The sequence below is a fragment of the Chiroxiphia lanceolata genome, chromosome 6 (genome assembly GCF_009829145.1).
Source record: "Chiroxiphia lanceolata isolate bChiLan1 chromosome 6, bChiLan1.pri, whole genome shotgun sequence".
NCBI classification, from domain to species: domain Eukaryota; kingdom Metazoa; phylum Chordata; class Aves; order Passeriformes; family Pipridae; genus Chiroxiphia; species Chiroxiphia lanceolata.
Genome location: NC_045642.1, coordinates 61,767,470 through 61,790,187, shown reverse-complemented (window position 1 = coordinate 61,790,187; position 22,718 = coordinate 61,767,470). Strand labels below are relative to the sequence as shown.

Here is a 22,718-nt window from a genome sequence, read left to right as displayed (position 1 = left end):
CGTGAAGGTGCACTGGTTTGTTGGCAACTGGGCTCCTTTGCACGTGCAGGGAATTTGAGGAGTTTGGGGGAATTCAGCTTGGGACAGTGTGGGATGGTTGGAGTTGTACTCTGTGGCAGGTGGGTGAGCTGTGCCTTGTTGGATGCCACCCCATACACAGACACTTCTGTTCCCCTGTCTCTTATCAGTCTGTGGATGAGGGCACCCAGCAGAGCTGGGATGGGACTTGCAGGGTCTTCTGCCGCTGGCAGAGTGCCAAGAAACTCTCACCTTTTCCCTCCATCACACCTCTCCAGGCTGGGTTTTCCCTACAGTTCAGTCAAAGTGCACCTGTTATCACTCAGATATTGCTGTTGGCCCCAGCCATGCCTCCTTTCCAGGCAGAGCTCATGCTGGGAAATGGAAAACACAGAACTCCTCTTCGGGACAGAATTCCACCCTTTTTTTTTTTTTTTTTTCCTTTTTATTTTCCCCTCCCAGGAGCTGCTGAGCCTCTGTGGTGACTGGTGTGCGTATGGCAGTTCGTTCTCCTGGTGGGAATGTTAAAAATACCAGCTACAATTTTTCCCTTTCCACATACCAAAATATATTAATGTGCTGCTGCCGTGGTTAGTCATTTCCTCTTCTTTTGTTCCTTTCGCAACAGGGTAAAGGACAGGGGCACATACTTCAGTCAAATCTTGTCTGGTTAAGGAGTCTGAAGCTAAATAGATTCTCTTGGGTTAATACCTGTCTTTGTTGGCAGAAGAATTCCATTCCCATCCCTTAAATACACATTTAAAAATAAGTCCGGATAAAGTAATTTTTATGGCGTTCATACTAAGAATATCTTTGCCTGTTTTATTTTTACAGTGGAAAGAAATTCTAATATGAGCTGGGGTTAATATTCTTACCATGAATTTAATATATTCCTGCAGGAAGACTTTGGTGATACGTTGCTGCGGGAAATTTTCCAAACTCGTTTATTTTGAGGTCTCTTGTCCTCCTCCTGGGCCATCACCTCCGTGCACACGTGCTCCCCCTTCCCTGAGTTCCTGTGAGACCTCGTTCAGCGTGGGTGGAAACTTGGTGAAAGCACCAGTGTGACACTGTTGGGCTGTTCATGGCTCAGTTGTGGGACAGCTTTGGCAGCCTCTGCACCCTCGGGGTGTGGGGGTACAAAGGTTAATAAATTCAGCTCTACAAACCTGCTTAAGACTCTCTGAGTGACTTGCTCGCTCTGCAAGGCTGGGTGTTTTTTGCTTCTTGGTTGCTGCTGCTTTGGTGAGAGATTTGGAGGAAAGCTTTAGCCCCAGGCAGTCTGGACACCCACAGAATAAAGCGGTAGGTTTAAAACTTTCTTGTGTGTCTGGAGAAATTCAAGTGAACAGGCTAGAATGTTGTCTGACCGGTGTGGCTGAGGGCAAAGTTGAGTAGAAATCTGGAGAATCAAGCAATAAATTAAGATGGGTTTCTTCTTGGATATGTCCAAACTTCAGAAACACAGCCCATAAACAACATGCCATCCTCGTTAGCAATCTGTCGTGGTTTTCCTGTCCTTCTGGCACCGAGGATATCTGCTTTGCCCTGGATTCAGAGCCCAGGACAGCTAGTGCCTGCCCAGGGAGGTGAGGATGGGCAGTGGTGCTGCTGCTCCTGCCAGGCAGCCTGAGAAAAATCAGCATTGGTGGGGCTGTGGGAGGGGCACAGGGAGGTGATTTTCCCTCTCCAGGGATGCATAGGCATGTAATAATACACACAGGTCTTTTCCTTGGCTATTTGCAGCTCTTGCATATAAAAACCTGGGTTGTTATGAGCATTAGCCTCCCAGTACTGGGATGCCATTCATAGTTTCACAGAATCTGCTAAGGCAAAAAAAAAAAAAAAAAAAAAGGCTGGACCAGAGGCCTTTTCTTTTGTTTCTGTCTCCTCTTATTTTAAATTTATTGTTTTAAAAGATAAACACAAATGCATAATACAGGAATGTATATTTATGTAGTTATATTTACTGTCTACACTGGGAAAGGGAAAAGGTTTCATTCCAGCTGTTTTCTCTTTGCACATTGCTTTGGAAGTATGAGAGGAATTTGAGCACTGAGAAGCTACTGCTCATACCTGCTTTCCTCAGTCACAGAATCATAGAATGGTTTGGGTTGGAAGGGACCTTAAAGACCATCTCTTTCCAATCCCTGCCATGGGCAGGGACACCTTCCACTATCCCAGGTTGCTCCAAGCCCCATCCAACCTGGCCTTGAACACTTCAAGGGATGGGCAGCCACAGCTTCTCTGGGCAGCCTGTGCCAAGGCTTCCCCACCCTCACAGGGAAGGATTTCCTTCCATGCTTGGAGTTGGATATTAGGAGATGAAAGGGCTGTAACAGCCCTGATTTTTCTCAAGAGATGATCCTCAATATTTCTTTTTTTTTTTTTTTACTTAGAATTTGGGGCTCTGCCTCATTTGTGACCAGAGTGGTCAAATGCATAACTGCTGTGGGTGCTGTAGGGCTTGTTTTAATTGGGTTAAAGTAATAGAGCACAGCAGGGGTAGGTGCAGAAGTCTCAGAATGAATATACTTATGGTAATGCAACTTACTCCTGCATCAGAAAAGGATTAAGCCCTGTTAGAGTGAGATACCCCGAAACCCTCACAGCTGAGACCCTTCACCTGGCCTTGTTTTGGCACAGCTGACTTTGGGAATGATGCTGCATGTGGTTATGTCAGCAAATGGAGCAGGGGATGAGGTGGGTGAGGGGCACCTTTGTGACCCCAGTGGAGGACGTGCAAACACTTGTGATGGTAATGCCAAAATCCCCAGATCCTAGGAAAGGGTGCTGTGTGAGCTGAAAGAGCCATGGCAAACCCCGGAGCAAACCCAGCCAGGCTCAGCATCAGAGCTGATCATACCTGCCCCTGGCTTCAGGGAATGGTACCTGCTCTCTCTGAGGCTTTCTGTGGATCTGAAGTGAAGGTTGAACTGTGAATGTCTGTTTATACAATAGACCACAGCAGCTGTCCCAAGGCCTTTGTTAAGGTGCACGGTGGCTTTAAACTTGTGTAAATGGCCTTTGTGTGTGATAAACCCGAGCTGCCATGGGGTGTCACAGCAAGTTGGCTTGTACAAACCTCTGTTAACTGCCCAGACAGCTGATTGGGATAACAAAACAGGCATGGCCCAGTTCCTCCCTCACATCCAGGTGCTGGGCACAAGCAGACTTGAGGTGTGGTTCTGTGTGTTCAGTGCTTGTGCCTGGCTGACCCAGGAGTCCTGGCTTGGATCTGCACCTGGCTCGTGCTGCTGGATGGCTTCATGTTGCAGGAGACCCCCTTGATGCTTGAAAACTACACGTGTGGAGCTGCTGCTCAGACTGGTAACCTAAACTCAGCTTTTTGGCCATAAATCTGCTAGATTTATCTCTTGTTTGTAGTATCATTTTGAGAAGGTTCTGTGATTTTTTTTTTTACCTCCCTATTTTGAGAAGTATCAGTGCACACAGTTCCCTGTGCACAAAAGTGGGTGGTGGTTGAAGAGCAAATGTCAGATCTGGTCTCTGCTTGTGTGGAGGGCAAGGAGAGGGGAAATGCATGACCCAAAAGCCTGAGCTCGCTGCTCTGGTGTTTAAATGCCTCTCAAATAGTTCATGATGGTGTGGGCAGGGCACGTCTGTACACGAGCAGGTGAAGGAAGGAGCCGGGGAAGCCTCAGGGACTCCTTGGAAATAGGGATGGGAAGGTGCAGACTTGCTGAGTAATGCTGAGAGTCCTGCCCCAGCCCTCTCCTGCTGGAAGAAAGAAACCTTTGATCCTTTCCAGGCACTTTGGAAGAAAGTAAAGATTTTTTTATCTTCTGACTTCGGAGATAATAGGGGGGTGTGTGTTAGAAGCTGGTGGTTTTAAGGGAAAAACTTGCAGTTTTTGGAGTGTGGTGGAGCCAAGGACATTTTCTGCTGGCCCTGACACGTGCCAGCTTTTATCCCAAATAGTATCCCTTCACAAATACTGCAGGAAATGTTTTGGTTTCCTAAGACTTTCCAGTGCTGAACAATCACAGAATCATTTAGGTTGGAAAAGATCTTTATGATCGAGTCCAACCATTCCCCCAGCACTGTCATAACCCATGTCCCCAAATGCCACATCTGTGTGTCTTTTAAATCCCTTCAGAGATGGTAACTCCACCACTGCCCTGGGCAGCCAGTTCCAATGCCTGACCACCTTTTTAATGAAGAAATTTTTCCTAATATCCAAACTAAACCTCCTCTGGTGCATCTTGAGACAGTTTCCTCTCATCCTGTCCCTTGTTCCCTGAGAGCAGAGCCTGACCCCCACCTGGCTCCGCCCTCCTGTCAGGGAGTTGTGGAGAGCCAGAAGGTCCCCCCTGAGCCTCCTTTTCCCCAGGCTGAGCCCCCCCAGCTTTCTCAGCTGCTCCTGCTGCTCCAGACCCTTCCCCTTCTCTGGACTCACTGCAGCCCCTCAATGTCTTTCTTGTCGTGAGGGACCCAAAAGTGACCCCAGGTTTTGAGGTACCTCAGCAGTGCCTGGCACAGAGGGACAATCACTGCCCTGGTCCTGCTTTCACACTATTGCTGCTATCAGTGTATTTGTGCCTATGCTTTGGTGAACCCTGTGGGTTGCAGGTGTGAGGAAAAACTGGGTCTGTGCATTTTCAGGGTGTTTGGTTGAGCTGCTGGGCAGGAGTGCAGAGCAGGGTTCTCCTCGCTCTGTGCCAACAGCAGGTGTGTGTGCTTTTATCCCTGGGTTTAGTTGCCTTGCCTATCCCAAGTTGCTGGATAAACTCAGAGGTTGCTCGTTCCACTTTCACTGATGCTAATTCCAGTTCTGGGCTCTATCCTGCGGCCCAGGTGGTTTCAGGGTGTCAGCTGCCACTCGGTGAATCCCTGCCCTGCCTTGCCATGTATGAACTTGCCTGAACAGCTGGGCTGTGGTGGGAACAGCAGCAGGTACCTGGGCTCTCACCACTGCTGGTGCCTGGACAAGACCAGGGGCATCTGCCAGTTAGTGGTGGCAGGGTGGTGTAGCCATATTGCACTCCTGGCTTGCTCTCAGCACTGCTGCTCTATTTTATCAGGTGTTGACTCTAAAGCTGTGTTAAAAAAAACCAAACAACCACAAAACCCTGAAAGTAAAGGCTTTTGTTGAAGCAAAGCTACTCTTTCTGGAATTTAATAAATAGCTTGTCTGTGTTAACTAACATCAAGCAACTGAGAGCAGACAGAGCCCAACAGATGGTACAAACAGCGGCATGTTTGGAATGGAAAATATTTACCTAGAGGGTATTTGAAGCACTGAGCTTGTGCTCTGCAAATGGCTTAATTGTATCAGTGGAACAAAGTGAAGAGCAAGATTTATTGACAAGTCTCGCTCTCCTCTCGCTGTCAGCAGTTTGGAGGGGGTGTCAGGTGCTGTTGAGCTTCCCTTGAACAGGTCTCTTTCCCGGGAAGAGTAGATTTAATACCTGAATGGCTCAGCCTGTGTTTGAGTGTCTGCAGCTTTCTCCTGTGGCTGCGCAAATCAAGCTGTCAGGGCAAGTATTGAAATGAAAAACTCTGAGCTTGAACTGCTGTTTGTTATGCTTCCCCCCCCCCCTTCAGTCTTGGGTTTGAGAGGACTTTTATATCTATATTTCTCTGTGTATGGAAGTAGAATTCAAAAAGAATACTAACAGGTAGCTTAAATTTTACCTTGAGTAATGTGTGTGTTTTTGTGTGCCATAATCTAAGGTTATAAAGATACTAAAGAGTGACCAAAGGGCCGTGGAAGTGGTGGTGAAGGTTCTGGAGGGGAAGCCATATGAGGAGGGGCTGGAGAAAACTGAGGGAGACCTCATCCCAGTCTGCAGCTTCCTGCTGTCTGGTGACCAGTGACAGGACTCGAGGGAACAGCTGGAGCTGTGACAGGGGCGGTTTAGGTTGGATATTAGGAAAAGGTTTTTCCCCCAGAGGGTGGTTGGGCACTGAACAGGGTCCTCAGGGCAGTGGGCATGGCCCCAAGGCTGCCAGAGCTCAAGGAGTATTTGGATGATGCTCTCAGGCACATGGTAGGATTGTTGGGGTGTCCTGTGCAGGGCCAGGAGTTGGACTCTGATCCTTATGTGTCCTTTCCAACTCGGGGTTTTCCATGACTCCATTCTATAATTCTCTCTGGTTTTGCCATTGGGATCAAAACTGGCAGGGCCATTTAGTCCTTGAGCTTTATGGTGGTTGCTTCAAGCATGACTTTAAACTGTGCAATTTTAAAAATGACCTGTGAGAAGACTGTGTGTGATCTTACTGGAAGTTGTGTATTTTCCTTATGAAGTTGTCAGGTGAGCTTTATGTGTGATATCCTATTTTCCTACATTAAAAACTGCTCAGGTGCAGTCAGCTCCTTGCTGGTGTTCTCTGGGCATCATGTTTTTGGGAAGGCTGAGGACACTGAGTTGTTGCAAGGGCTCCTTCATTCCCAGGTGTCTCACCTGCTGAAGTTACCCCAGTGATAACAAACTGAGCAAATTCGATGGTCTGAAATCCCTGCCTGCTCCAACAGCTCCAATTTAATTCTACCTCTTTGTGTCACATTGCAGCAGCTCTGCTGTTTTTTGTGTCTTGTCTTGGGGTGTGAAGAACCCATCTTGTTTTTTCAGTAACATTAGTGCTGCTTGAAAAACCAACCTAAAGTAACCTGAGCTCTAACTCTGCAGTTTTTTGTATACTATACCAGTCTTGATGATGAATGATGTGCCCTTAGGTTTTTTTGACAGCCCCCTTCTTCCTAGAGCTTGAGCCCAGCAGGGCTTTAGTTACTTAATACTCATGAACAAGTCACAGAGGGCTGGTTGCTCCTGCTGTATGGATGAGGAATAGGCGTGGAATGGCTAAACATCTTTCTTAATTTTGTATTTTTCCTGTGGCAGAGCTGGGTTTAGTTGCCTTGCCTATCCCAAGTTGCTGGGCATCCTCTCCCAAAGAGCTCTGGGGGAGGATGAGCTCGGGAGTGAAGCTGTTTTCAAGAGGATCCTCTTTGCAGCTGCCTGATACGGAGCGTGTTCCCAACTGTGTGCAGATTAGGGAGAACAAAAATAGTGTTATCTATTTGAGGAATTTATTAAATACAGATACTGCTCTGGGACTTCTTGCTGTGTTCCTAGTGACTGTTGGATGCGAGGGCTTTTAGTCTGCTTGCCAGCTTGAGAAAATCCCAGGGAAAATATCCCAATTAAAGGAGCTGTTGCCTTAGCTAAATCATATGTGATATCTCTTAAACTGCTTAATATTTAAAAAAAAAATCACCTTGGTACCTATATTCCCCCCTTTTAATGTTAGTTTTTCAAAGAGGCACAAATCTCTGAAGATTATGTGCATTTTGGGACCCAGGCATTTATAGAAGCTGTGCTTTTCGTGTGCTGGGACTGAGCTACGAGTGACTCATTAGCCAGATGGAGCTATAATTTATTTCTGTCTTCTCAAGTAAGCTAATCCCCTGGACCTAAACTGAATGAATATCCCGTGAAATGTGGTATCTGCACGGGGTGAAACTCGAGATTTAAATGCAAAAAGGTGTGTTAGAAAATCCAGGGCAACATTAACAGGCTGGGGAGGTCAGGTGCAAGCTGTAGTTACTGCACTGGAGTTCAGAAATAGCTGTTTTTCTGTGGCACGGGCTGTGTTTAGGGAACAAAAGTGCAATTCTTTTGTTAAAGGCAGGATGGGAACAGTAGCAGAGTCTGTGCACGGCCTGGGACAGATGAGGCTTGTTCCCCTTTTTCAGAATGACTAAAGAGATGTTGTGAGTTCTTGAATTTATGGATGAGACGGGAGCGTGTCTGCAAGGGGGGAGCCTGGCACGGGCACTGGGCTCTGAGGAACGTGACCAGCAGCAGGTTAGGAATCAAATGCGAGTGAAAGGTGAGTATTTAACCAAATGCCTTGAAATTCAAACGTGGCTGAAGTGGCTGTGCCTCTCGTAGGCAGCAGTGAGGGGGTGTGCAGTGCAATTCCTGCCGGGTGTGCCTCGCCTGGGATTGTGGGTTTGAGTGGGAGCTGGAGCAGCCGCCCCGGGGAGTTCTCTGAGGGAGCTGTGAGTGATAAAAGTCCCACTGCAGCACTTGCAAGGAGAAAAATGCATTTTTTGCATGAGGGTGTCTCCTCACAGGAACGGGAGGGATGGTAAAATTAAATTCTGAGGAGCAGTTCAGCTGGTATGTGAAGGTATGTTAAAGTTATTGTAGCATTTGCTTTTTCTGGTTTATTAGAATGAGCGTCTTCATCCTGTTTCTTTTTGCATGGCATAGGGTACTTATTTCCCCCTATAGTTTGCTTCTGTTTTTTTCCTAGATGGCTTTTTAGTGTAACACAGGAGTATAAATGGGAATGACAAAACGTTTTTAGTAATTGTAGATTGTCGAGGGACAACTGGAAATTGTGTGTGGGCCAAATCAGCCACTGCTGATTTACCCCATGGCAAGGATGTCACTATATAAAGACATTTTGGCAAGGTGTGAATGGTGAAGGATGTTGTCTTGTTGTTCTGTATATGAGCCAGCAGCAGTGGTATCCTCCTAGAGTGACATTTAAATACCTTTGCTGGGCTGAGATGGCAAATAAATGTATGACCATCATAGTGAGAACTCGTTTGCCATTCCTGAGTGTGCTTAATAAATTCTGATTACATCCTGAGACTTTTATTTGGGTTCAGGTTTTTTGTTGTTTTTTTTTTTTTTTGGACCCTGCTTCCATGTGAGGAATTGGATTTGTGTATGGACTTCAGAGACGAATCTGCCTGCCTGTGATCAGTGTTTGGGGTGGGAAGGTCCATGTGGCTCATGCTTTGCTTCACCCTGATGAGCAGGAGGAGGGCAGGAGCAGTAACTGGTGAGGCTCTGAACCTCAGCATTGCAGTGTCATGCTCCAGATCCAGCAGATGATCCCGTTGCTCCAGTGGAGGGAAGTGCAGGGAAGGGAGAGCAGGGTGGTGGACGGAGACTCAGCAGAGCTCGCGCTGCTCATCCAGCTCTGAGATCAGACCTCAGCTAGTCTGACATGTGTTCCCCACCCAGACTAGCTGCTGTAATTATGTATTTATGGCTCCTCTTGAAGCAGCTGAAGCTTTTAAATGTGTCCTCTCCTCTCTGGTCTCAGAGCAACAACCACTTTCTGTGAAAGTCCTGCCTCTGTGACCACTATACCTCCTGACCCTTGAGTCTCGGACCCCTTCCCAACACGTGTTATGCTGAGCGTGTGATTTGACCTGAGCATCTCCTGTCAGATGCTGGGAAAAGTGTAGGGACTGACGGCTGCAGGGTGAGATGGTCCTGGCTTGGCAAAGCCATGGGAGGAGTTTATGGCCAGCTGTGTGCTGGTGTTCCCAGTAAGGCAGAGATGGGCTGTGCCGGGCTCGGTGTGGTTGGGTATTGTAACTGTTGCAGTAATGTATTGTAATGATCAACTTAATTACACTTGTGAAAAATCTGCTTAATTACATATTTACTTTGGGGATTAGCCTTTCCCGTAAGCATTCAATATTGACTTTGGCTGAGACAAGTTTTCAAGATCTGCTTCCTTCAAGAGATGACTAATATTAGATCACTTAGTGCAGGGAGCTGGGTTTATCAAGTAGCTGTAATTAATCATTTTGAAAGCCCCAGCTTAGTTTTGAGCATCTGTGCTTTTTCTCCCCAAAAGACAAGCTTTTCCTCCCATCCCTGTGAGCCCTTCTGAAACTTTCTGTGCTGGATGTAATTTTAGACCCGAGTCCTTTCAGTGAGCAGAAAATAAATACAAAACTGGGAGGAGACCTAATGTTAAGACAACTGATGAATAATTAGTGTATTGAAACGTTATTCTTTTATTTGTATAACCTAATAGCCAAATTAGAGTTCCCAATCCTTGCTTTTTCTGCTGCTCAATGCACTGTACAAATATATTATCACAGTAACTCCTCTCTGTCTAGAATTTCTTATATATATCAGCAATTCCCTCTTGAGCCAGAGCCAGGTTCCACATGGAGCTCTCTCCAGGGTGTCAGGGTGGCAAAGCCAGTTTGTGGTAGCAGCTTCCAAAAAAAGTTGGGAATTGAGGTAAAACAGCCTTAAATAAGGAAAGACTAATCCCCTGTCAGCCCAGAAGCAGGGAGAGCCTGTCCTCTCCCTGCACCACACAACTTCTCCATGGACTTTAGTCCCTGTGCCCTGGGTAGGCACATCTGTTTTCTTTTCCTAGGCAGCACAGGGAATACTCTGAGCAACCTGGGTTAAATCCCTTGCCTTTCATTCCCAAGGGACACTTGAGTTGAAGAGTCGTCTTTTCTTGTGTAGAGGAAAATGTAGTTGAAGCACGTGCTTCCCATGGTGGTTTTTGAACTGAGATGGTGAATCAGGAATTGTATTTGCTTAATTAGAGTTTGGATTACGTTTGTTTCGTTTTTTATTCAATGTCTGGTGCTTTTTTTCTTTTTTCTTTTTCCTTGGAACAAACAGTCTGAGGAGGATTTGGATTCTACCTGCAAAAATCCAGGTCTGTTCATAGCAATTAGTTTTGAAAGGGGGGAGGGGAAAGTCAGAATGAAGCTAAAAACCCCTAACTGTGGGGTCAAGACAAGCCAGATTTTAACTCTGTGGTTCCTGCTTTAAAAAAAAACCTAAAAAAAATATAATGTTTGGGACATAATGTTTTGAGCAAGTTATCCTGGAGTCATTTGGTCTGTAAGTGTCCTGGAATTGTCATTCTCAAAATAAGTAACAGGTCTTCCTGTTTTCCTATAAATGTGTGGAATTTTCATGGGTTTGAAGTTGGGTTTTAGACTTCAAAAAGCAGTTTTTGAAAATACCCGATTCTTTATGATTGACTAAAATTCAGGGCTCTCTCCTTTCTTCCCCTCATTCCACTTCTGAAGCTGTCATAAATCTGGGAACAAAAGGAAGCTGAAACTTAACTCCCACTTGCCAAGATAAAGATCTTAATTCATTATGTTTGATTTATAAAAAAAACCCCAACAAAACGGTGTTGTGCATGTATTGGTCCTTATTTCACAGCCTCTGAAAGTGCTGTCTCATGTATTTCTGAAATCAAAAGCTTTATGAAGTTCACATAGGGAAGGAAGAGTGAGGAAAAGCAAGGGAAGAGGAGAACTACTCTCTTCCCAGATCAGCAGTCTGGCAAATTGCAGTTCTTCCTATCCAGGTTAACAACTTTGAAGGGAATGGTAAATGATTCCAGAAGTTGTTCCATGGTTGATGTAGTTTGGTAATTTTATTAAAGTCACTTTAAGGCTACTCTATAACAGTGAGAAATCTTTTATTATTATAATCACTGGAGGAAATGATATCAAGGGGGAAAAACCTGCTCAAAACCTAATTTTTTTTTTCTTTTTTCCCCTCTAGGTTTTTTTTTTTTTTTTAAGGAATTATAGCTAAGAAAAAGCACAATGGAGTTTTACGAGTCTACCTACTTTATCATCCTCATTCCTAGTGTGGTTATTACAGTCATCTTCCTCTTCTTCTACCTTTTCATGAGAGAGACTTTGTACGATGAGGTCCTGGCGAAACAGAAGAGGGACCTGAAGTTCCAACCCACCAAGGCCGACAAAAAGAAAACCGAGAAGAAGAAGAACAAGAAGAAAGAAGCTCAGAACGGGAACATCCACGAGTCTGACTCTGAGAGTGCCCCTCGGGACTTTAAGCTCTCTGATGCCCTGAGCACAGACGAGGAGCACGTCACTGTCACCCCCGTTCCCTCGGGCGCGACCGAGGCACCGGCCGGCGTCAGGGAACGGAAGAAGAAGGAGAAGAAGCACAAGGCCGGTCAGGATGATCACGTAACTAAGGACTCGGAAGGATCCAAGTCTTCAGGCAAGAAAGTAGATCCAGTCCCTGTTACAAAACAGCCCACTCCACCATCTGAACCAACAGCAGCTAAGAAGAAGCCTGGGCAGAAGAAGCAGAAAAATGGAATGGGTATCTGATGTTGCATATGCTTCTTGCACAGAACGCCAAAGCCGTGTTCTGCTTTTTGCAAGGCCACAGAGTGTCTCTCACAACTGTTCTGCCTGATCTCTCCAGGGCAAAGCCCTCTTCTAACCTTTTCCTTTTTTACAAGCTATTGCTTTTTTCCCCCCCCTCCGTTTTTCATCTGGCAGCAATGCTCTGGTTTTCCTCCTCCCGTCCTTGCTTTCCTCTACTAAAGATGAAGTGAAACAGAGTAGCTCGTATCTCTGCTTTGCTCTGTGGTTTGGCTGCTTTGCTCTCAAGCTGTCAAAACTTTGATTACCTGAAAGAACCTACTAGATGTTTGCTGTGTGCATTCTGAGGCCAAGCTCTGGAAAAAAAAAAAAAAGGAGTCCTGAGAGTGGTTGCTCTGATAAGGGAGGGCATCTAGAGAGCCCTCATAGCAGACTGCAAAATAAATCATTGTTTAAGTGCAGGCTTAATGTACAGAGAGGTATGTGGTGGCTGAATCATGGAAAGAAGCACTTATAGCTGCTTCCCACCTGCTACACCTCTATAATTGAATGGAACTGATGCTAAAACTGGTCTGGCTGTTGTAACTGAAATACCCAACATAGAACAGACCAAAAACTACTCAGAATCGTTTCTGTCTTGACCATATCCTCAGCAGCTGCCAGGTCTCAGCGTGGTTGTCTGACTATGAATAGAAGTGAAAAAAGAATAAAAATACCCAGTTCCAGAAATAAGCGAAACCCGAGGTGTTTGCAGATCCCCTTTTGAGGTGCAGGCACAGCAGGTTTGCACAGGGAGTGAGGAAAAGGAGCAACATTGCTGCTTGATGTGGTAGATTTTTTTTTTTTAATTCTTTTTCTGAAATAATGGAGAGAAAAAGTCCCACCCACCACCAGCAGAAGAAGTATCGAATCTTGTTTGTGGGTGTTCTCCAAAAATCTCTGTGGCACAGTTAAATTGTGGTCTGCAGGCACAGTTCTGAGGGCAGCCACAACTAAGTCTTATCCTTGATTACAGGAGCTGACACCAGAGCCCTGCACTGTGTGTGTCAGCTCTGACAAGAATCTTAATATAGCCCAGGCTGTCCAAAATGATAAAAAAAATGTCTCACTAGAAACTGCTTTTCAAAAGAACAGTTCCCTAATGGGAAACTCTTTATTTTCTGCTTCTCACAGTCCCAGTAGCTATTGGGGGTGTGTATTTAAAGTGCCCAAGTGGGTTCATGGAGGGGAAAAGTACACTTCTAAATGAGAAACTAATGTGGGTAACACGTGCTATCTGCTCTGTCACAGTAAAATCTGGATTGGATTTGTTAAACTGTTCCTTGCATTGCCGTGTGTTCTGCTTGCAGATGAGATTCCTGTCTGTAAAAATCAGTAGGTGCTGTGGCTCCTCACTCTGCTAAACCTTCCTATGCCTTTGGGGTTCTCTCCTGATGTGGGAATTGCCTGTGTGTGTGAATCTGTGTGTGTATATGTGGATAACTTTGTGTTCTGATTTAAAATATATGAGTTTCTTCTCCTGGGGGTGGACTTTGGTTATTGCAGATTTACTGGTTTAAAAATAATGCCAAGAATATACGGAAGAGCGTATTGGTTTAATTGTCTCTTACAGATGATCAGGATAGTAAGGCTGATTCTGTTGTGTCTCCTGCCAAAAAGCAAGAACCTGTGCTACTCCACCAGGAGATAAAGCAAGAAAATGTATCAGGAAAGAAGAAAGTCTCTGCCAAGAAGCAGAAAGTTGATAATGGTGAGAATTCTGACTGTGATTTAGTTCAGATAAACTTATCTGTTAAACCTTTTTGCCGTCCATACTTTAGTTTCTCTTCCTCTGGAAAATAATTTCATAGAATAATAACTCTTTTAATTTGAAAAAGCAGGAATTCCAGGTAGGAAAGGTTGCTGAGCCTGAGATACTATTTAATTTTATCAACATCTGGTATCACTGAGCATTGGATAATGCTGTGAACCCCTCTGAGCTCTCTTGGATCCAAACATCCACGCTTGAATGAGGACTAATGTGGAGACTTAGAGTACAAGCTGAGCAGGCTCTTAAGTTGCTCTAAGCAAGGCATGTCTGGAACTCCTGCAATCATCTGCCCTGAACAAGACTGCAGTTTTTTTCGCTGGTTGCTTTGACCACATTCCTCTCTTATTGTCCTTTTGTTGGCTGGCTGGTGCTCCAACACAAACTGTTCGTCTTTGCTGTCAAGGCCTTCACTGTTCGTCATCCCTCGTTCTCTGCCAAGATGCTGTTTCTTGTCTCCTCTTGGCTCAGTGTGTCTCTTGTGTTTGTGTTTTTTTTTTTTTTTCTTTTTTTAAGTTTTTACAATGAGTGCTGTTGTGTCTGTGGCTTTTGGACAGAGTGTGACTATGAAGATCTGTGAGGCCACCTTGTTAGCTTCAAAACTCTTCTCTACTGGGACAGCTATGAAGTTGGAGGCTGGTGGGCTGCTCCTGGAGTAGACACTGTTGGTGTTCCCTGTTCCCTTCATACTTTGCTCAGGTCATCAGGGGTCCAGATCAGTTTTGGTCAGACCAAGCAGTGTAGGGTTCCTGTAAAACTGAAAAACTTCCAAAAGATTCCTGGAAGAAGCCTACTGATGGGGAACCTGGGATGTGACTGTCTTTTATGGATGTTCTTGTGCTTTTCCCGACGGAAATGGGTGCATTCTATTTTGTTTGAGGGGCCACAAACTTGTCTGTACATGGCAAAGAAGTGTCAGTACCAGCTCAGGCAGGAAAGCTGAGCTGTCAGTGCTACAGGGGAACAGCTCATGCATTATTTGAACACAAGCTGTTTCCTTTTAAAGCCACCTCTCCAAAATGACAGAGCAAAACTGAGCTGTGGTGGGCATCAGGATCGGCCAAGGCAGTACTGTGGGGATTTCAGGTGTTACTGACCCTGCAAAATGTCTCATTAAAGAGGTTTTGAAAGGAGGGGAAGTTAGTAAGGAGAGGAAGGGAAAATGTGAGGGTAGTAACCTGATTAGATGGTGGATATTTCTGCTAGAGGAGAGCTCTCCTCACTTCTGAGCTTGCAGTGTACCTGCAGGTGTTTGCTGGTTGCTTAAGTGCAAAGACTAGCAGGTGGCACAAAAAGGTCCATCTGGCCTATTCTGCTCCTTAACAGCAGCCAGGGTTCAGAAGTGTTTTATAACTGGCTGTCTGGCAGCCAGGAATGCATATTTGTTTTGCACTGATGCCCCAAGCCCTGCATCCCACCCATTTCCTCCTCTCCCTGCGCTGCTGTGTGGCATCTGTTGCCCATCAGCCCTGCAGCCTGGGCTGGCTGGGTCAGTGAGCTTTCCTGCTGGGATATGGCTCTGTTCACAACCTCTTGGATACTCCAGGCAGTGTAGCTCAGGACTGAGCAAACAGCAGATCCAGCTCTGGCTGTGTCTGTTGTCCCTGGTCTGTCGCTCTTCCTCTCCTTTTTGAGTTCTTTGGACAGAGACTGCTCCTTATCCAGTGCTGTGTGAATGGAGACCCAGGGTCAGGCAGTACCTCTGGGAACCTCTCTGCATGTTAATGATGCCTGAAGCCTGCTCTGACAGCTGAGATCTCTTCATTAGGAGCAGTTGAGTCTGCATGCAAAATAAGCCTGATTGCTGTCCCTACTCTATGTCCTGCCTAAGTGGTTGAGTTCACAGGTGATGTAATCCATGTGAAAATGCTGGCAGTGAAGTACCAGCTTTTAACAGAATAGGAACAAAAGACTTTACTCATACTTTAGGGATGCTGAATGATTTCATACACAGCCACAAGTAAACCAGTCTCATTGAGGCTTTGTGCAACTTTCTCATTAAAGTGAAATGAAAGTCAAAATGTAAAGATTCTTCTCTGTTACTTGTTAAAATGCTAAAAGGCAGCTTTGGAAGTAGAAATTAAGCTATTAAATTACTATGCATTAGAGACCTCTATTTAATGGACTTACCTGAAGAGATTTAATGAGTTAAGCTGTGAAGGATAACAGAAATGGAGAGTATAACTATTGAGGTTAGAGATGCTTTAATCCAATTCTAATATGTTATGCACCTTTTCTAAAAATGTTGATGTTAATTATTACAAAGCTTTAACCCACCCTGTGGACTTTTGATTACAGTTTTGGTGGATGAACCTCTTATTCAACCAACTACTTATATTCCTTTGATGGATAATTCCGACTCTGGCACTTTGGAAAAGCGAGAAGCAGTTGAAGTAGTAAAACACAACGTGAATGAGGGGATCCAGAAGAGCAGTGGCAAGAAACTGAAGAATGAAACAGATAAAGGTAAGAAACTGATAATTCAGGCATAGCCTGCTTGCAAACCTGAACAGGGAAAATGTGTGGGGAGGGGCATCCTGTCTTATGTGCTGGGAAGAAGGGATTTGAGGAAAACCTTTGTGGCTGCAGGATGCTCTTCTTGTGTGTGCTCGTTTCTGCCTTGTCTTTGGCACTGTGGAAAGGGCTTCGTGCCATCTGAATCCTTTGAGCTCTGACTGGGCTTTTGTGTCCCCACAGTGAGCAAATGGGTGATCACAGACCACACAGATGCACGGGAGAGAGTTTTACAGTGGTTAGTTCAGGCATTGCTAACGGGGATGGACTCTAACCCAGAGCTTTCAGCACAGGCTGTTGGAGTCTGTGTGAGGCTGGCAGTGCAGCCTGTGTTCTCTGGGGATGTTCACAGACCTATCTGGGACTGACCCAATGCAACACAGTTATGTGAAACAGATTGCCAGTGGAGATAGTCTGGTGGTTTCCAACAAGACTCAGAATTTTCCCTTCAGTGCAGTTGGAATTGGTTGGGACAGGGGAACTTCCCTCATTCTCCCACAGATGCCTGGAGTGATTAATGAGCATTGTGTCCCACCCTGAAGCTTTAAACAGGCCACTGACCTGCTCAAAGCCTGCCAAACTTACTGAGCCATGAGGTGAGACCCTCAAATTTGTGGGCAGCCAGAGAGAAGCCAAGTGGCCAAGGGATGATTCCCTGCTCGTGTTTGCGTAGGAGGCTGGTTCTCCAATGTTCCTGTCTGGTCACTCACCACACTCTTTGGAACCTCTCTTTTTTGACTTGTCTTCCAAAATGCTCCCTTGAAAGCTTCCTGGTGACCCTTTGTGATATCTAGGTTGGATTCCAGCATGCCTGAGGCTCCTCTTGTGCTTCTGCCTCGATGTCTGCGTGTTACTGTCCTGCAGCATCAAAGCCTCTCATGTGCACCCGTCCCTTCTCATTTCCTTTGCAGGCTGTAACCTTCTCTGTGAACTCCTAATTCTCCTGTGTCAGCTGGGATTTGCCATCCCGATATAGAAATCTTCCCCTGTTCTAATTGTAAGCTCCTTGGATGCAAGGGCAAGGTCTTCCTGTCTTCAGGGAGCACAGGGCTCAGGCTGGTCCTGCAGGCTACTGCAGACTCCCAACTAGCTGGGCTGTGGTCTCAGGATCTTGGCATATTCCTGGTAACAGCATCACTGCTGATGTCAATGCAGCAGGGATGGGAGCTGCAGTCTATGGCCAAGACTAAGTTGGATTTAGGGCTAGAGGAGAGTGTACTACAATTTCTCAGTGTTTCCCTCCCTGTGCTGTGTTATTCAGTGATTTGGTTTTATACTTGATTTCTTAGTATCACTAGTGCTTTTTTGTTCTTCATTTATATTTCAGACTCTAGAGATGTTGAGGTTCGATGTGTAGCTCGGTTTCAGTGGCATGTTTAGCACCTGTGGTGAGAAACCTGGACCCTTCTCCATGATCCTTGGGACAGTTTCTGAGCCAAGCATCATTTCTAAGCTTGTGTTGTTTTTGTTCCTCCCATCCTTTCACATACTTTTGTGCACTGGTGAATATTTCACAGGGATATGGGATGCCTTGGTCTTGTGCTTCCGTTTCCTGGAGTCAGGGGGCCACCTAATGACCTACCTACGTGCAGCCTGTTTTTTGAGTGGTGTTTTTTGTTTGTTAGAGCATAGTTCAGTTGAATTGTTCTTTGTTTGTCTCTTTTAAACACTTAGCCATTAAGAGGGATCTTACTGATTTATCTTCCTACTGCTGAATTGCTTCTGCAGCAGTTCCCTCAGTCTAAGTTTGGAAGTTAATATTTTTGTCTTTCATATAATGTAATCAAAAAAAGGGCCAGCTTTTAAATTAATTAACTTGTCGTGTGCTCGTTCAGCCAGGCTGTCCTTTAAATTGAGAGCTCAGCTTGAATTACTGTCAAAATACCCTGGAAGGGACTCTTCAATTTTTCACGTTCGTGCTATTTTTTTCCTCCAAAAATCTGTGTTTTGCTTTGTCTTCTTGCTAGCAACACTATAAATGTTACCAACTGTCCAAACAAAGTGGTGGGATTTTCTTTTTTCCCAAAACTATCAGCTGGCAGATTGTTATCAGATTTAAATGGGAGAGATGTTGTTTTTGCTGAATGCTTGTGACCTCCTGCTTCTTGGCATTTCAGGCTGGAATTAAATGTAATGCATAATGATACCCCATCACATGCTGTTTCGAGGCAAAATAAATAATTCTGTGTGGAGTCCAAAGTAAATAAACCCTCCCTTCTGTGTTGCAGAGAATGCTGAGGTAAAATTTAAAGACTTTGTAACATCCATGAAGAATATGATCTTCACCGAGGACGAGGCCCGTTGTGTGGTGGAGGTGCTGAAGGAAAAATCTGGTGCAATCCATGACTTCTTGCAAAAGGTGAATGGCTGGGAGTGGGGTGTGGGGGGAGACAAAACTTTACTAAATACAGAAATTGGAAGAGGTGCTGTCAGATTAGCTGTTGTCCGTGTTCTGTCGTGATTTGTGCGTTCTGCCTTTGGAAGACTCTTTCCAGCTGGTCTGTGCTTGCTTTGTATGCAGAAAGCAGTTGTCAGATGCCTGTGTGCTGCCATCTGCCATCCCAGGGGCTGGCAAAGCAGGCTGAGGGCTCTGATCCTTGTAAAGAGCAGACATGGCCATGGAGAATAAGGAATACAGCAGGAATGTTGCTGCTGCTGACACAGGGAAAGGCTATCTAGTGGCTTCCAGGAGCTGATCTTTCCCAACTGTGTAAGTAGGATAAGCTATAGCAGAAATTAGGAGAAAGCTGGTGTGGCTGATCAGCTGATTCTGTGTTTTGCAGGTCTCTTCATCTCAAGTTTACACATTGTAGTGTGACTTCTTTGGATGTTTTTCACAAGGTTGTAGGGCAATTCAGATTTGGAAGGGACCTGAGGGGTTTGTAGCCCGACCTCCTTCTCCAAGGAGGACCAGCTCTGAGGTCAGCCTGCTCAGGGCTTGATCCAGTCTGGTTGAAGCCTTCAGAGGCTGAGACTGCAAAATCCCTCTGTGCCAGCTCAGTAGTTATTTTTAATTCTTGTTTTCCAGACAGAAGAGAATGGTGACCCACCAGTATCTTACAAATACCTACTCCTCCTTCCCATGACTCAGCATGACGCTGTGCTCGTAACGCCCTGATTGTCGCACTTGAAATCTTGCAATCCTCAATTTTTCTGCAGATGTACCAAAAGAGAAATGCAGAACTAGATATGTGTCAATTAAGTTAAAGCAATTCAGGTTGGGAGGGACTTCAAGAGGTCATGCAGTCTGCTCAGAACAGGTCCAACATTGAATTTGGAGCAGGTTGCTCAGGGATTTGTCCAGCTGGGTCTTAAAAACCTCCAAGGACAAAACCCAATAGAGGTACACTTGGAATGGTGTTGCCTGTTCTAGCAGCCAATCTGTTTGCTGTGTTTTTTCTCTTAAAGGAAGGTTTGCTGTTAAAGCTGAAACTTTAGGATCAAAATGAGTTCCTGGGTTTGTGTACAACCAAAAAATGTGGGTCCCTGTAGACGGAAATGTAAATAGTTTTCTCTCTGTAACTCATGCAAGTCACAGACAGGGTGTTCTGTACTGCATACATACATACACAATACCACTAAAGGAGACCTTCCAAATTCAGAGTGCATTTATGGGACTGACACTTCTTTGCTTCTTCAGTGCTCAGACTTCATTGAGTGAAGTCTGAGTAGTTCAACTTCCTCCTTGAAGTATGACCTGCTCTGAGGTCAGCCCAGGCTCCTCAGGGCTTTATCCAGGCTTGAAACCTTCAAGGACTGAGACTGCACAACCCCCTCTGGGCAACCATCAGGCTTCACTGAGTGAAGTCTGAGCACAAACATGTAGAAATTGTGCCCATCACTGCAGCTATTTCAGTTTTTAGGACCGTTATACAAGCGGCGGGACCTTGGGAATTGTTCCTCTGAGTCCATTCCCTGTTGTATCTGTGTCAGTGTGCCAACAGAAGTGTAATTAGCGCGAGCCTCTCCTGGGAAGTGGAAGGAGACACCAGATCAGTGTTTCCTTTTTCCTTTGTGGTGAGATGTTTCAAGAGATTAGACTTGTTGGATTATACCTGCTTTGAGTGTGGGCTGGACCAGGTGATCTTGGAAGTTCCTTCCAACTTCAGTTATTGAATGATTGAGCATCTCTGTGTCTTTTCCCATTATTTCTCTTAATGGCTGTTCTTTGTTTTCCCCATTACCACACAGCAGCTCTCTTCCAATGGCCTTAAGAGTCCATTTATTCTCTTAATTGGTTTCTGTGTGCTTGAAAATGCATTTCCCTGTCTGATGGAGTGGGTGCTGCAGGATCCCAGGATCCATTAGCGGCAGGACTGGGTACTGGTGGTACCACCTACTCTGTGCAGATGGAGGATTTGAGAGCAGGAGGGTGTGTTTCCTCCTCTCAAGTTTGCTCTGCTGCCAGTACTTGTGGCATGTGTGGTCATTTTTATGTCCTCCTGCTGCAGGCCAGCAAGGCTGAGTCGGCTGCAGCTCTCCATCAGCTCCAGGACAAAGAGAAGATGCTCAGTGCCATGAAGGAGGAGGCAGCTGTTGCAAAGGAGCAGTGCAAGCAGCTCTCCCAGGTAAATATAACGAGTTTCATGTGTGTAGAGAGGAGCAGGGGCTTGTAGGACAAGCAGCCAGCAAATGCTGGCTTACTGAGCTTAGCCTAAGTTGAAAGGTGGAATTTTTATGCTGAGAAAGCTGCCAAGATGCTACGTTTGGTTTTATGATGTTATAATGTATTTATGCTGAATTATTTCCCAGTAGTTTTTCCAGGGAGTTCGTTTACTGAGACTTTTAAGCTGAGCCTATTTTTCTTTTCAAATGGATCCTTTAAAAACACTTCCTTCACGAGTATGAGACTGTTTTGTGGATGCAAATATTAAATGTCTTTCCTGCACTGCTGTTTTAATTTGGGCCATACTCTAGCATTCACATGCTTGTGTGCTCCTAGGCACAAAATAACGAGTTTTCTTCAAGAAGGAAGGTACAGAAAGTGTAGACTGCCTGCTTTAGCCCCTGGAGGTGCAGCTCTGATTGCTTTGGACTTACAGGGATGCTGATGCATCACTGTCAAGACCAGTTTATGAAAAGTAACCTTTTTATGAAGGTTTCAGGGGAAAGCAGTTGCAGTAGAACAAATTATTAGGCAGATATGGACTGAATTGGAGAGTTTTGGGATGAGGATTCTGATGTTCTGAATGGTTTGGAAGCATGCAGGTTTTAGGCTTGGGAAAGTCGTGTTATGGGACAAAACTTGGGCACAGAAAACTGGGTGGCTAAAGGTGAGAGCAGAGTGGCCACGGGATGTGGGAGTTGGGAGCTTTGGGAGATGGGAGGGGAAGAAGGGGGTGAGTATTGTGTTAGCTCCTGGCAAGGAGGGGGGTGGATTTGTCGGTGGGATCAAGAGGTTTGGGATATTCAGTGTGTAACCATAGGAAGAGAGAGCTTGTGATGTGTTTGGAGGCAAAAAAACACCTGGCTCAGGACTGCAGAATCAAAGGGGAGAGGTATCTGCTGTTGAAGAAGCAGAGGGAATGGGTGAAGGAGCCTGGGTGTGGGAAAAGCTGATGTGGTTGGGGAAAAAACCATCTGTAACGTGATGCTTGTGAAGGTAAGGTGGGAACTGCAGAGAAGTAGGGGTCATCAGGAGGTTTTCCCATCTGGACTGGGGAAGGAAGAAGCTGGGAGAAAATGGGTGAAAGCAAAGTTGCTGCAGTGCTGAAGTACCAGGATAAAAAAGGGATAAAGCTCAGCTTGACTGATGAAAGCTCTTATCTTCTAAATTCATGTGTTTCTCTGAAAACGCTGTTGAAAGCTAAAGGGAGACTTTAAGGTGCAAGGATGTTCCTGCAGGGGTGTTGATAAAGATGATAACTGGAGAGGATAAATGGGAGCAAGAGGTACCTGACCTTGGAGGTATTTGGCAAAACACAAAGTAAGTGAAAGTTAATCTTCCCAGGATCTCTGGTGCTGCCCTGACATGTAGCTGGGTTAGTGAGGGCTGCAACTGGATGGTAGGATTGGTGGAGGGACAGGGGAAGGTGCAGTGTGCCCTGGTGCCCTTCTTTTAGTTGCATCGTAGCACAGGAAGAGATAACATGGAAAAAAGATTTGTCATAAGTGACTTAAGACTTTTTAAATATGATTTAAATTCCTAAATGCCTCCATGAACATGGGCTTAGGAACTCGTGTGGCTTATTTCATTCAGGGGGCACAGTTAGCGAGTTGGATCTAAGAGAGAGAATTGCCTTTATTTAAATTTAAAATGTGGGAAAAGCTGTAATTACTCTGAAGAGATGGAGGGTATTCAGGCTAATAATTTAGAGCACTTAAATTATGTGTCAAGGCTCCCTGGCACAGTGAGGAGCTGTGTAAGGAGCTGGGCTGTGGGGCTGAAGGCACCTGAAGCTCAGATGGTACGAATTCCTTGTTGTGCAGTGGGAGCTGCTGAAAGCTGCACTTAATGTTTTTGCTTAC

At 45.4% G+C, this 22,718-nt stretch overlaps 1 protein-coding gene across 8 annotated transcripts in view; it reads left to right on the top strand.

The window, feature by feature from the left end:
- Positions 1–7,763: 7,763 nt before the first annotated feature.
- KTN1 (kinectin 1) overlaps positions 7,764–22,718 on the top strand; it is a 57,120-nt gene continuing 42,165 nt past the window's right edge. For 2 of the 8 annotated variants that reach the window (XM_032690817.1, XM_032690818.1), the window contains exons 1-7: positions 7,764–7,878; positions 10,449–10,486; positions 11,355–11,924; positions 13,542–13,679; positions 16,035–16,202; positions 18,479–18,609; positions 20,702–20,818. In XM_032690817.1, the coding sequence (XP_032546708.1) occupies positions 11,396–11,924; positions 13,542–13,679; positions 16,035–16,202; positions 18,479–18,609; positions 20,702–20,818 (1,083 nt within the window). In that variant the 5' untranslated portion in view covers positions 7,764–7,878; positions 10,449–10,486; positions 11,355–11,395. Of the gene's footprint in view, positions 7,879–10,448; positions 10,487–11,354; positions 11,925–13,541; positions 13,680–16,034; positions 16,203–18,478; positions 18,610–20,701; positions 20,819–22,718 lie in introns of those variants that run through there. The other 6 variants (XM_032690820.1, XM_032690816.1, XM_032690822.1 and 3 more) reach the window with 4 other exon arrangements.